The 15,234-nt window shown below is 31.2% G+C and overlaps 2 protein-coding genes across 2 annotated transcripts; both read right to left on the reverse strand.

Annotated features, from left to right (window-relative positions):
* Positions 1–1,574: 1,574 nt before the first annotated feature.
* On the reverse strand, positions 1,575–5,198 carry LOC126692482 (probable protein phosphatase 2C 65). The gene is made up of 5 exons (XM_050388103.1): positions 4,829–5,198; positions 3,710–4,081; positions 3,165–3,282; positions 2,839–3,062; positions 1,575–2,138 (listed from the first exon to the last, which is right to left on the reverse strand). Exons 1-5 carry the CDS (start codon positions 5,033–5,035, stop codon positions 1,692–1,694), a joined length of 1,368 nt encoding a protein of 455 aa, XP_050244060.1. The 5' UTR covers positions 5,036–5,198; the 3' UTR covers positions 1,575–1,691.
* A 6,782-nt stretch (positions 5,199–11,980) lies between these two features.
* On the reverse strand, positions 11,981–14,106 carry LOC126692483 (uncharacterized). Its single transcript, XM_050388104.1, has one exon. The coding sequence runs from the start codon at positions 13,718–13,720 to the stop codon at positions 12,158–12,160; it is 1,563 nt and encodes a 520-aa protein (XP_050244061.1). The 5' UTR covers positions 13,721–14,106; the 3' UTR covers positions 11,981–12,157.
* Positions 14,107–15,234: the final 1,128 nt, after the last annotated feature.

Consider the following 15,234-nt stretch of genomic DNA (forward strand, 5'->3'; position numbering starts at 1 on the left):
TCCCTAGTGGTGGGATTAGACTTGCTTAATTAATAGTGTTCTAAGAGTCTTGGACTGACGTCTACCACGTTTTCATTAGCATTAATTTGGTGTATGTACAACGAACGCTAACCATTAATTAGCATTATTTTGGTAGATGAGAATTTTTTACTTACAGAAGTTACAACTCAACAAACAAGTAGGTGGATAGGATTTAAAATTTAAAACAATGTCATTAAGTTATAGAAGAGCTTAATAGAGAACTAAACAATGTTATTACGCTATAAAGATCTTGCTGGATAGATAGGATTTTAACAGATTTAATAATGGTTAAGTCATGCCATGAGTTCTAGTTAATTCAATAAATATAGAGTTCTAGTAAAGGACTTGGTTTGTATGGTCGGGGAAAAAAAGAAAAAGAAAAACCATGTATATGTATTAGTACATAGATTTTTTTTTTAAAATTTATTTATTTAAATTAGTGTGACACTGAGAATACACTGTTAGTTGATTCTCCCAAAAAAAGAAAAAAAAAACCACTTCGGTTAATTCAAATCCAAATATTAACATCTAGCTTTTATTTATTTATTTATTATATATAAAAAAAGAGCTAATTTTGCTTTCCCCTCAACTTGGGCTTTAATTTATTTGAAGAGTAAAACTATGGTTTGTTAGTTTCAGTGCATTAGCTTTTTCTAAATTAAATTTTAAAAAAGGGTGCTGTTAACTAGTGTTGTATAGCACCCGATAATGTGATAAAATTTAAAATAAACTATTCACGTTTTTTTTAAGGGATTTGAAAAAAACTGAATATGTATTAATGCTTTTTTTAAAGGATTTGAAAAAAACTGAATATGTATTAAAGTTATATCAGTTTAGATGGAAAAAGTCAAATCATTTTGCAAAATCACAGCTGAAAAGTAAAATTTCCCAATTTCTTGTACAGGTGGGATTTGTAATAGATTATAAATGAACCACGGTTAGTTCATTAACAGGTGCTGGCCGGCACCTGTTAACAAAGTCCTTTAAAAAAAATCCCCTCTTTGTGTTGGTGTTAAGGTAGTTAATTAACAATTTCCTCCGTTTGAATTTAGCCCATTTTTCATTTATGTTTGGCAAATGAACAAATATCTTAAATCCAATACATTTTTGGTTAAATTCAACGAAAATACCATAATTCCAATACATTTTTCATTAAATTCAATGAAATTATAACGGTTACAAATTCAATTCAAGAAAATAGTAATACAGTTTTCAAAGAATTTTTTTGTTGGTGTAGTGTATGATTAATAATTTCTTTAAAAGATTCAATTTCTCTTTTTTCTTGATTTCTTGATGTACGACTAATATAAATAAAATATAAATAGTATTATCCTTTTAAAAAATAATTAAATTCAATGCAGTTATATATTTGGGTTTAATTGAGAAATTTAATGTAACGTTCTATATTTTAAGAAAATGAATTGTACTTAAATTTTAGCTTTGTTTGAATTATCTATAATCATCAATTTGTTATTTACTGCAATTATTTTGACTTATAAGAGGAGCCCAAAAAAAAAAACATTTTGCCCTTTTTATGTTGCCACAACTCAAAATTAGAGAAAAGAGATATATATGTGAATTCGAAGGAATGAAATAACACAGGTAAAACTAAACCCCAATATTGATGGGTTTCAAATAAACTTGTCAATAAATTAAAATCACATTGCTAATTAATGAGCTTCAACCTCATCAAAACGCTTTGATGATTTCCTCCGACTCATAAAGCTGAGAGACCTAGAAATCTTCAATATCGTATTTACTCTACTTACTCCTCCATCAAGAGCACCACACTCTTTCTTTGACCCTATTCTGTCTATCACTGTAATCCTGTTGTCATTCACAATCACAGATTCTGGGCTTTTCCCACAACATTTAATGGACCTATAGTCAAGAAACTTTGGGTTGTTTACATTACTCTTAGTATTTTTAGACATGGGCTTGGTTGTCTGGCTTTTGAAGAACAAGCATATGGCTGCACAGTCATCAACCTTGGAAGTAGGATATTTATATTTCCAGCCATTAATCGCATGAGCTACTAACAATTTGGCTGCCGTGGATCGCCTCTTTGCTGAACCAACTATTCTTATAACTTCGTTATTAGACAATGCATCCCATACCTGCAAAATACATAGTCAAACCAATACATTTTAGCTTATGGAAATTCCATATCCTCACCACATATCACACTGGTTTGTTTCTGATTTATTGGTATATTGTCTGTACATATCATGTGTTAAGTGTGAATATTTTTTTTTTTTTTAAATATGCATCTTGTGTGAAATTGTGGACATTGTGTGCATAGAGTATACATTTAGAGTATAAAACAATAATTTCTCATTAAAAGGACAAGGTAAAAGATATTATTTTGTATATTTGTAGGACTGTACCTCCCACTTACATAAAAGTAAGTCTCATGTTCATGACGCAAGAAATAAAATCACAGAAGGTAAATTATGTGAAATTATTCGCACACATGATGTACTACACTTCCATTTCATATAAATATAAGTAGAATTTTATATAAATATAAGTAGAATTTTATGAGGAAATTCTTTAGCATATTTGGTGTGCTACGTTATCCTCTCATATAACGGTAGACCGATCAATGGATTCTTTACATGAATTGTAGTTTAGTCTATTAAATAATTTGTCTTTATATGTGACTCATACGGAATTTAGATTTTATGTGAGAGGAAAGCATAGCACAATATGTGTATGATATAATTTCTCCTACTTTACAAAATGTCTAAAGCATGTTATTTTATTTTCTACAAAACATATAAGTAGCTTTTTAAATTCTGCATTTTGAATTCTTACCCCATCTGTTGCTAGAACTAAAAATTCATCATTGCTTGTGATTTTCCTATAACAAACTTCTGGAGTTGAGATGAGGCCACAATCTTTGATGCAGAAATCTCCAAAAGCTCTTGACATAGCCAGACCAGGGCAATCACATTCAGGCATCCATACTCTATAAACATCAGGTTCCTCATCTGCCGCGAAAATTCTACCTTCACAACTCTTGATTCTTTCTGCTTCAGCTGAGCCAACATCAGAATAAAAAGGAAAGAGAGAAGATCAATTACATGCTTTGAGGAGAGGAAGAGAAAAAAAACAAAGAAGGATGAAATAGAAATCCTCACAAGGAACACACGGTTTATGGTCAGCTGTGAGTTGAATAGGAACAAGTTGATCATTATCTCCTCTAGTGCCAAGAACTGCTCGAGAATCCCCCAAGTTGGCAATTATTAGGTGGTCATCCTATAAATAGCAATGGCCAACAATAATATAGTTAGAATAACGAATTAAATGATTTAACTCATAATTTTCAAATAATTTAGGCCTTTGCAACACATGGTAGTTTATCACGTTATTAAAATAAGTGACAAATTTGAATTATATTTTTACTCTTTATTCCACGTTTCATTTAAAAGTTAAAAATCTCACATATTGAATCTCATTTATAATGATAATATATATATATATATATATATTTTTTGGTCGGTAGAAATGTACTATACCTACTTAATCTTAACCGTCATCATAAGATTATATATATATGTATATATATATATATAATACATGGATTGTTAAGATTATACAGATATGACTCCATGCTTTTTGGTAGATTAAAGTTGGCAACTAGAAAATGTCAAAGAGACTCTTTCAAATGTGTGTTGAATAATACCTGTTTAACTATAGTTACAGCTGTAGTGCCACTGCAATAGCTATCAATGGAGGAATCTAGACCAAGTTCTTCATCTGTTTCATTGAAAGCTTTGACAAAACTTGATTCCCATGAAGAAAATGAGAGATTTTGACTATTTTCATTGTCAATACTATCATTGCTATCCAGACTGCTGTCACTGTGATCATTATGATCATGGTCCTCTTCATCATCAGCACCAAAGTCTTTGCATCTATTATGTTGTGAGTCTTCTACTGCTGCAGTAAGCTTTGAGGGTAAATTATCACGTACCGTTCGTGCAACTCTGTGACCCAAGGGACCATGACCATCGAACACACCGCAGAATAGCCTTTCTTTATCACCAGTAAAATCCTGAAATATTAATTAAAGAATTCACCTTTTTTTTTTTTTTTTTTGAGTAACAATTATAGGATTCACTTGGTGCTTATATTAAAGCATGAACTTCAAAATAAAATCTCCAATCAAATTTAAAACGTTTTAATTAATTAGATACCATTTTAAAAGTTTATGGTTCTATTGAAACTAGCTGAAACTATAAAGTTTTATTTGTAACAATTTAAAATTTTAGGTTTAGTTTGAAACTTTTGAAATTGTATGTTTTAATTTGAAACTACTCTAGAGCATGGAGTAATAGGTGCAACATGACGGTTTAGCAAAGCAAGAGATAAATACCCAATAGCAGCATTGAAGAGAATTCTGATGAATAACAAAACAAAAACATGTTGGAAATGTTTTGAAATTTTGAAACATGTACACAAAAGAATAATATACAACGTCCATTGCTTTAAACGTCAACTAGTTGGGCATTAATTAGAATAGACATAAACGAAGCATGAATTAAAGCCAAGATATTTATCAATCGCAACAAAATTAAAATAACTTTAGATAGTATACAAACAAAATTAATTAAATTTATAATTTTAAAAAAACGACAGAAAAATGGATATTTGCAAGAACAAGTTTACATAAAACAAAGATAATGGCAAAGAGATTTCTAGTTTATCTGTTATCTCTTGGTATTTCTAATGAAAATTTTTAGGGTTTTAACCCTCTCACCTCCAATTATCGAATTATCAAATAACAAAGAAAATAATGTACCTCCCAAACCGTCATGGCATCTTGATTGGTGCCTTTTCTTCCTTGCTGGGTGTACATTGATATGAAGCTAGAATGTCCTTCCAACCTTATACGAGCCCCACCATCCCCATATTGTGTTTCACCCTCATCAAACTGGTTTTCATTCTCATCCCTATCATCCTCCTTGGCCCTTCCATAATTGACATCCTTAGTACAACAAGCCCCCATTTATGGAAATGCCAAAGCACTTTCTGGAAAGAAAGTGCTGGAAAATGAGGGGAGGATTTCTTAGGGACTGATTGTATGGAATGAGAAACCAAGGAATTAAGAGAATTCAAGGTTACGGGTTTGATGTGTAAAGCTTAGAAAAAGTTGTTTTAGTATTTATATGGTAGGACAAGAATGGCTGTAAACAAGGAATCAATCATTGATTTGAAAATGGAAATGTCTTTTTTAAAATTTTAATTTTTTAAATTAAAAACTATTTGGATAAAGAATGCAACAAACAATTGAATTTTGATGAATAAAAAACGCCGTGCTCCTCGTTCTTATGTTAGTTGTTCTCTGAACATAGAATTCTCAGACGTGCTAATCTTAAAAATAATAACCATGTAAAGTCAAAGAGATCTTTTCGCTTGCTAGAGACACAGCCTGTTTCACAATTGTCAGGTGTACCTTCCCTATCATTTTGTTGTTTATTATCTAAATTTAGTTTTAATTTTTAGTAATAAGAGAAATCTACATACATCATTATCTTCAATCATTTTAAATGAGATAGAATTGTACTGCATATCATGTTTTCTCATTTTTGAACTGTACCACAACAATATTATTATAAGCTAAACCCGTAAGTTTTTTTTTGGTTTGTGAAGAAGGTAATGGAACTAAACCCATAAAGCTGATATAGGTTCTGCTGTCATTTTTTTTATTTTTTTGGTTTAGAATACTAAGTATTTTAACACACATACTAGGAGATGGGAGAATGTTTTTTAAAGAAACTTACAATAATATATAAACTGTCATTTTAGTTAATAATGGTATATGAGTAACAAGTGGGTTTTTTATTTTATTTTTCTTATATATGATTATTATTACAAGCATCCACCATAAACTATATAGGGATATTTGCAATGAGATTAAATTAAATTAAGTTGGGTTGTAAAGTCCATATTTATATATTTCGACTACTCAACAAGTTGTTCAAAGCAAGGGAAAGTTCAATAAAACATTATTTTATTTAAAAAAATGATTTATCTATCTTTTATTTTGTATATAGATATGAAACTTGATAATTATGATAGAGTTTCTCAAAAAAAAAAAGAAAAGAAAAAAGATAATTATGATAGATGGTATTAGAAAAACATTTATTTTAATTATATTTGTATATGAAATATGATATTTATGGTATTTATTAATAGTTATTTATATTTATTATGATTGTGTATTTATATGGAAATATTAAATATATGGTTATGGTAATTATTAATATTTAATAATAGATATTTATTATGATTATGTTTGTATATTAAACGAATCTATTCAATCATTTAATTGAGAGTTTAAATATAATTAAATGATAGAATATAATTTAAGTCCAATTAAAAGATATATATTAAAATATTGACATGTAAAATTGTGAGAATACAAAAACTTATGTAGCAAAATATTATATGGTTAATCAAAAGTCAAATGAGCTTAGCTTTACATATATCATAGTTATAAAACAATGCCATGTCATTTTTTTTCCCAAATAATAGCATAAGGCCTAATAAAAATTAATTCAATAAGAGTGTGTATTAGACCTTATGTTTTCATTTGAAAAAATCTTATGCGGCAATGTTTTATTAGAGGATATAAATATGGGTTGCATTACATCTTAAACTTTGCAATAAACATCAAAATTCGAGTTCTCTCACAAAAAAAAAAAAAAAATCATAATTCAAGAATAATTTATGATATCCACCACCATCCAAATAGGCTCAAAGTGGTGAAAATTGTAAATACTATTCTAGTTTAAGTTGCACATTGCAAATTCGCCTATAGTTTATGAAACACATTTCTAATGCTCTCATATTTTTAGGGTGGACAAATGCCTACTAAACTGTTAATTTAATTACACATTTGGGTGGACATTGTAAATTAACATAGAATTGCAATGTAAATTGTAAAATTTTGAAGTTCAGAGTGTATTATGTAAATACAATTATAATTTGGAGTCGAAGTGCAATGTACACTTATAATACATCTTTTTCTACAACTAAAAATTTTTATTAAAAAAAAATCTCATAAAATAGTAAGCAAATTTGGGATTTGTTTGTTTGTTTGTTTGTTTGTTTGTTTGTTTGTTTTGTTTTTTTTTTTTTTTTTTTTTTTTTTTTTTTTTTTTTTTTTTTTTTTTTACGCTCAATATCTAGACAGATTAGAGAGGAGTGGAAGTGATCTGTGACCTCATCTCCATTTTAGGCTTATACCCAATCATGTCCTATCCTATATTTATCTATGTTTACAAGCCATCTCTTTTTTGTAATGATTCACAAATTCGAAAAAGTAATTGGTATAAAATGATACCACGTTATACATATCAAAATTCAATAAACGAGAGACATGTGTGCAAAAATAACTATTCACAAATACATATTTTTCAATTATTAATATGTTAGTTATTTTTTATTAACATGTCTCACACTTATTAGATTTTGATACTGCTAACATGGTATCATATGATACCAAATACATTCTTCACAAATTTGACCTCACCATTTTTTATCTCTTATTTATAGTAAAGTATCTTGTTTTAAATTGCGCAATCCACTTTGCAGCTTGGTCCTATATCCTGTAGAACAGTCTCACAGTAAAAACAAGGGAAAATCACACAAAAAATAGTATCTTCAGGGGCACCTTAATCGATCTGATCATATTATCCTCTATTGTTCTTGTTCAAAAGTTTTATTAATTAAGATTATTCATTAAAAAAAAAAAAAAAAGAAGATGATTCATCAATTGTATTTCGGTCTCTGACACCCAGAATTAACAGATGGTATGCACTCTTAAGTCTTAATTGAGAAAAGTCAGATAACACCCCTAACTAGTTGTCCCATTCCATATCAACAATAATTAAGATTTTTAATTATTCTTGCCTCTGATGGAATAAAAATATCATCAATAAGTGAATGAGAGAGGAAAAAAATATGCAATGGGTGTCTTGATTTGAATTTTTTTTTTGATAATCAGACGTCTTGATTTGATTTATATATGAGTTTTGTTGATAATTTGATTGTTGGGAGGGGAGGGATTTTTGTTTACTGGCTTAAAATGTGTAAAATTACAATTTTATAATATATATCATACCATAGCAGAACTTATTTTTAAGAAATATCTTGCTGTCCAATAGAAAAGAGAAATTAGGAACAATTTTCTAACCAATTCACAGGTCATCATCTTCTTTAGCAAAATAAAACCAGAAAAAAAAGTAATGTTATTGTTATAAATTATATTCTTGCTAATTATTATCTAGACCCATCATTAACATTACTTTCTTACGTTAATAAATAACGACATTGAGATTGAAATTATTTTCGAGCAAAATTTGAGTCCCTAGAAACGCATCTTGATAGACTGATTTCTTTTTTATAAATTTGATGGGCCGACGTTAATTTGGAGGAGCAAAATATAATTAAGAAGTGGCTTTTTCGAGCTTCTTCTTCTTGACAAAAGAAAATGGCTTTTCTCAATAAAGTAGTATAGATGATAGGGCATCCAAATCATTATAGAAATTGAAAGTAGAATAATTTCCAGTTGTGGATTAATTTGAATATCGGCTTGGAATAATGTAGTGTGACAGGGAAAGAGACAGCATAGAGACGTATAGAATTTTAGATAGTCAGTTTGCTTAAGCCACAACTAGGCATAAATTGTTTGATAAGCCAAAAGCAGACATATATCTTTTCCCTCCTTTGATTCCTTTCTTAGTTCTTTTGCTTTCGTGCTTTCGTGTTTCTTTCTTCTACGTTTAAATTTATTTTACATTTCTCAAACAGAATTCGTACTACAATTGCAATGCTTGCTCAGTTTTAAACATGTTGAGACAAAGAATTCATTGTAGATCAACTGTACAAAACCAACTAAAATGGATGAGTTTTATCATTTTATTTTGCGTCTTTTTTTTTTTTTTCTTTTCCACAAATAATAATAGAGAAAAAACTTTTTTTCACTTTTTTATTTATAAAAAAAATTTGTTGAGGCAACAAATATTAGGATCATTTCCATTAATTTAAAATCGATTTATTTCAAAATTCAAATTAAATATTATAAATGTAAAGATGTACCCAATAACCAATAACCAATATAACATTATTTTTAAATTTTAAATGAAATGTCACTTTAATTGTAGACCGTTAAATCCAGCAAAATAAAGTAAAAAACTTGAAATTGATTCTCTAGGATCTTGGCACGTGGCAAGTAGTGTTTATCAAAGCATTACTTTTACATGCAATAATTATCTCATTCACAAATTGTGATTGGTATAACATTATTTATCTTCTTCCTATTCATCTTATGCCACACGTATGAATTGTGATTGGTACAGCACCATCACTGTATGCAATAATTATCTCATACATCCGACATATTTGGAACTCTATTCTATTACTGTTAAATGGAGTGATCGTGTTCCCTTTTCCTTCGTATGCTACAATCACACCATCTAAAGAACTGTGAAAAAAAAAATGGTGTCATAGCCTCATAGGACTAGTTGATTTTCCCCGAACCGTTTGTTTGAGACTATGAGATGTCCCAATTGATTTCAGATGATGTACAGTGTCATTGTTCTCGTCCGTTTTCTCTTGGTATTACAAGTTACAAGACACTGGTTTTTTCATCTTTTTACTGTAACAGTGGAAAGTGAAAACCATTCCTTTCCAGCCCCAGTTTTCCTTCCCAATTCAACGGGTGCCTTAGACATATCACGGGCTTTTGTCTTTTGCTATAACAGAACCAACAAACATTAATTTTCCCATTCAAGCATCTCTTAACGTCTATTTTTAGTCTAGCTAAAGTTGTTAAGCAAACGACAGATCGGTATAAAGTTCCAATTTTGAACCTCATATTGTTGCCATTACACGGCGAAAATGGCCCACTATCATTATTTGGCAAAAAAATTAGCAATTTACCACTGTTTTGGAAATATATAGGGATCTACTACTTTTTTGAAACTCGAGTTTGTAAAACTCGAGTTCTTTGAAAAAATATATTATGAAAAATTTTGAAAATTTTTTATGGTATTCGAATTCCATAAACTTGAGTAACATGAAAAACTCGATTTCATCAAACTTGAGTACCAAAAAAGTGGTAGATCCTTACATATTTCCGAAATAGTGGTAGATTGCAACATAGTTTGCAAAAAGATGCTATTTGGCTATTTTCACCGCCATTACACCAAGATATTAAGACCCAGCACAATGTTGCTATCGAGTACAAACTCGAGTTTTTTGAAAAAATATACTCTGAAAAATTTTGAAAATTTTTTATGGTATTTGAATTCCATAAACTTGAGTACCATGAAAAACTCGATTTCACCAAACTTGAGTACCAAAAAAGTGGTAGATCCTTACATATTTCCGAAATAGTGGTAGATTGCAATATAGTTTGCAGAAAGATGCTATTTGGCTATTTTCACCGCCATTACACCAAGATATTAAGACCCAGCACAATGTTGCTATCGAGTATCGACAGCTCGATGCCTTGCTTTAGTTATCTTTCTTTGGCAGGAAAGGATCTTTCCTTTACCTTAACTGGATTATGCTCATTCGAGTGATGAAGACACTCAAAATATTTGTCTTTTTTGTAATGTTTGATGTGATAAGTTGTGATTAAAACATCATTTTATGTTGGATACCACTTTTTTATAAGCATTATAATCACAACATTTCATTTCAACAGTTGAAAATTATTGTGTTTCTAGACTTATTGTGCTCATAAACTCATACATACTATTGTAAATATGTAATTTTTACATTCAGATGTTACTTTAAGGCCAAGAAATCGTGATTAATAGACTGTATCAACAAACTCCATCATAGTTGAATTTGAACTTTCTTGAAAGCTGCTGCAAATAAGATTCTTGATCATTTTAACCTCATGTACATAGCTTTTTAACTTTGGTATGTTTGTACTTTTTAGTTTGTACAACTACTAGATTCTGCAGTATCACAGACAGCCTAATAAATTTCAGCACTCGCTTCAACGGAAAATTGGAAATGCAACAAGCTGCAACCTCATAGCAAGAATTAGACTCAATGTCACATAAAAGGTTAAGGGGTTGCTGACTTGCAGCTTGTATTTACACTGAATCTTCAGCTATAATTTAACCAAAAAGAAAAAAGAAGCCTCTGCTAATATAGTTCTCATCTTTAATTAAAGCAATCACCCAGGTTATTGGATATGAAAAAAGAATCTTTGTATTTCAAATTCTAGATAAAAAAATAAGGATAACATGCTGAATACCCTGTATAAGAATATTCTTATCACTAAGTTTTTTCTATGAGCAGTGTAGATGTAACCAATTTAGGAATGTCACCATCTAGAATGACCATTCTCAATTGTTAAACAACCCACATATTCCCTGCAAATCAAGTTCCATATTCCACCAAAATGAATTTGAACAGGATTACTGGTTTCTAGATGAGCAAACCTCAAAAACAGCATCAATAATTAGTATCATCAACAGTATAATGATACTTCAATACCACTTCCTAGAACATAAGGAGTAACATTAACACAGTAACCAGTATTCTTAAAAAGTTATCCTAGGGGGGGAAAAGCGTATCAAAATGGTAATTACGTGGAAATTTAAACCAAAGTTAAAGCTCAAAGCACTTAGAAATTCTGTTCAGCTTTACTTATGCAACATCTAAAGTTCCTAAAAAGTGACTATTAAGGCCAATGAAAGACACTGAACATACGAAAATTTTCATTTTCTGCTACAAACCCTTACATCAAAAGTAATTCTGAGGATACAAAGGCCCAACAGATTCAAGAACCAACAACATTTTAATGGTAAAACAAGAAAACATTTAAGCTTTACTTTTTTTTCTTTTTCTGTTTTTTGTTGATAAACTAAACTTTACTTAAACGGTAGCTAATCCTAAATAGTGATTTATTGAGAGACCGATGAAAGACATTGTAACAAATGAAATTTCATTTTCAGCTCCAATCCCTTGCATCAAAAGTAAAATCTCAGAATACAATTGCCCAACAAAATTACAAGAACTAACAACATTTGTAACTGTAAAATAACAAAAAATTTCAAAAAAGAAAAAAAAAGTTTCAAGAAGATATCATCTGTCTGATTTGTTACCACCATTGATGAACAAGAACCCCACTTTCCCTGAGAGACCTAAACAAGTCCAAGCATTGTCCATAACTTTTCTCATACTTTGCACTCCTCTCACCGGGGCAACACCTTTGCCACCTATTGTAATGACACTCGAGAAATATCTCATCAATCAAACATATCGCCCCGGTCTCAAACAACCTTGGAATCAAATCGAATTCCGTCCCTTCCACATCCATTTTCATCACCACAAAATCCCTCTCCGTCACTGTGCTCTTCAACCACTCTGCAAAATCAAACCCCTGAATCTCATTCACCTCCCTCTTACTACCACCACCACCACCACCTGAATTCTTCGCGGGTTGAATTCTCCCCATTCCCCGTTTCGCCTTATCATCCTCCTCGACTTCCTTACCCGGGTCTCGATTAATTTCAAACATCAAACTCTCATTCCTCACCCACGCCGCATATGGCAACAATGTAACCTTTTTCTTCTTCAACCTATACTCTTCGTGAAACGCCTTATCGGCTTCAATTGCATACACATCAAATGTCTTGTTTTGTTTAGGGTATTGCTTCTTAAACCAACTTCCTATACTAGAACCATAACTCCTAGCCCCAACATCAACATACACATACCTATTCTTAAACCTAATATCAGCCATTGATGTTAAATACTTTATGTTCTGTATGTTCCTCTTCAACGTAATCCATGGTTTCATCGGCTCCGTCGAAATCAACGGCTCTGCTTTCTTAACCAATTCCAGTTTATGCCCAGGAACAAAACACTTATTTACCGAATTGCCCCTAGTTTTCTTAAATTTAACAACATTCTCAACCTCTTTTCTCAAAACGACTTCGTGTATAAAAGGCATCGAAGACTTTGAATCCAAACCTTCGATTTGATGAGATTTGATCAATTTGCAAGAATTGAAAAGCTCAAGGAAAGAATTGAAACTATACGTATCTTTTGTGGGGACTATGTGGGCCACCACGTAGCCTCCGGGCTTCACTGTCCGTACGATCTCGGAAGACAGATCCAACGGCCGAGACGCGTTGTCGAGTTTTCCCTCGCCGATGAAAACGAAGTCAAACGTGTTGTTGTCGAACGGGATTCGGTTCTGTGGCGCTTTAATTACCAAAGGACCCGAGGCTTTTTTAAAAATACCGATCGAGTCCTCGACTCCGATTTGTCTCAAAGCGTAGACTTCCTGTCCGGTTCGGGTCTCTACGGTTAACGACTTCGAGTCCGGTGAGAGGTAACCGTGGGCGATAAGATCTTGGAAAATCGAGGAGTAGAAATGGACGGCCTTGATCCAATCTTTGCTGGTGTAGAGGTCGTGAACACCACCGTTGGATGGTTTGACTGAAATAGCCGAGGAAGCTTCTGGACTCGTACTCGTTGTGATGACGAAATTGAAAGATTCAGGTAACGAGAAGAAACAGAAGTCACCAACAGTGCATGATTCGCCTGTGACGGTTACGACGTAGGTGAATCGGACGGCTATGATGAAAAGTCCGAATAAGAGTAAGCGTACAAGAATGTTTCTCAGGAAGCTCGGCTTGGATGAGGTCGAGTCCATGGTTAGAAATATGCACACTTTTTTTGTGAATGAAAAATTAGATTGTTAGAGAGAGAAAAAAAAGGGGTTGTTATTGTTGTTGCTAGCGAGAGCAGAAACGAGCGGAAGTGTGGTTAGCTCCGATTAAGGATGTTGTGCGAGAAGATAGGAGAGTGCAGATTGGGAAATAGAGAGGAAAACGAAGGGTAAAACGGGAATGCATGGTTTATATTTTGGAGGCGAAAGTTCCGATTATGGGGGTGAGGCCATGTCTGTCTGGAAGCTTTGCAGAGACTGAGTTTTTTTTTTTTTTTGGGGGAGTTTTATTGAAAGTGGGAAATGAATAGGAAAGTCATAAGCGATAAACAATAAAGACGAGCGCGGGGGGGAGTGACCGGATTACCCGGTTACCACACGCATCAAGTGAGAAAAGGAAGGAGCGGATAGAGTTGTGTAGAAAGGGAATATATATATATATATATATAAAGGTGGATTAATTTATTTCATAAATATTAAGATTGCCATCATGCAAATGCCACTTGAGCCTGATGGTTAGTTGGACGTTGCCTCCTCAGGACCGTGACTTGCGTTCAGCGTGGGGACTGGGGCATATATTCTGTCGATACTATTGTTTAAGAGGTTTTTTTTTTTTTTTTTTTTGGAATCTTCAATTTTAATATTTAAAATATCATCAATTTATTTTCTTACAAAATTTTCAACTAGCAGGATAAATACGAAAAAAAAAAAAAAAAAACTGCTAGTTGAATTTTATTTTCCATGTTTTACTTCTAAAAAAGTGCTTTTAATATGCCAATAACGTTTTCAACTCTTTCAATTACTTTTTTTTTTCTTTTACAACAGATTATATTTAAATTTCACTTCCCATGCTTTACTCTTAAAAAATGCTTTAATTTATTTATTTTTTTTCCTTTTACAACTGATTACATTTGAATATTAAAAAACTACATTTTAGGATTAAACAAAAATATATAACTACCATAAATAAAAGAGAAATAATATGTCCACAATATTTTTACAAAAAATTCTAAGTGATAGGTTGTTACTGGTTATTATTGTTGGGACAAAAAAGTAATCTTAGTGTTAGGTTCAAATTTGAACCAATAACAACTAACTATCTATGATTTGTTGTAAAAATGTTGTGGACGTAGCATTTCTAAATAAATTTTTTTAAAAAAACAACACTAAAAAAATAAAGAAACGTGGATCTTGGAGCCTTTCCTTCAACAAAAATAAATAATACAGTAATAAAAAACCTAACACAAAAAAAAAAAAAAAAAAATTGAGCCTTTTACCGCAACAAAATAAATAAAAACTATTAAAATTTTGTACCTTGTTTTGTTATGGATCTGTACTAAGTGATTACATTTGAAGACTATCATAAACACATAACACAGCCATGTCCATTGTTCTAAAAAAAACTCACATCCATTTTTACTTCCATAAAAAATGTTATTCCATAAAAAATGTTACGTAGAGTTTCTTGGTTTTAAAGGTAATTGTTAAATCCTGAATTT

The sequence above is a fragment of the Quercus robur genome, chromosome 7, assembly GCF_932294415.1.
Source record: "Quercus robur chromosome 7, dhQueRobu3.1, whole genome shotgun sequence".
Taxonomy (NCBI): domain Eukaryota; kingdom Viridiplantae; phylum Streptophyta; class Magnoliopsida; order Fagales; family Fagaceae; genus Quercus; species Quercus robur.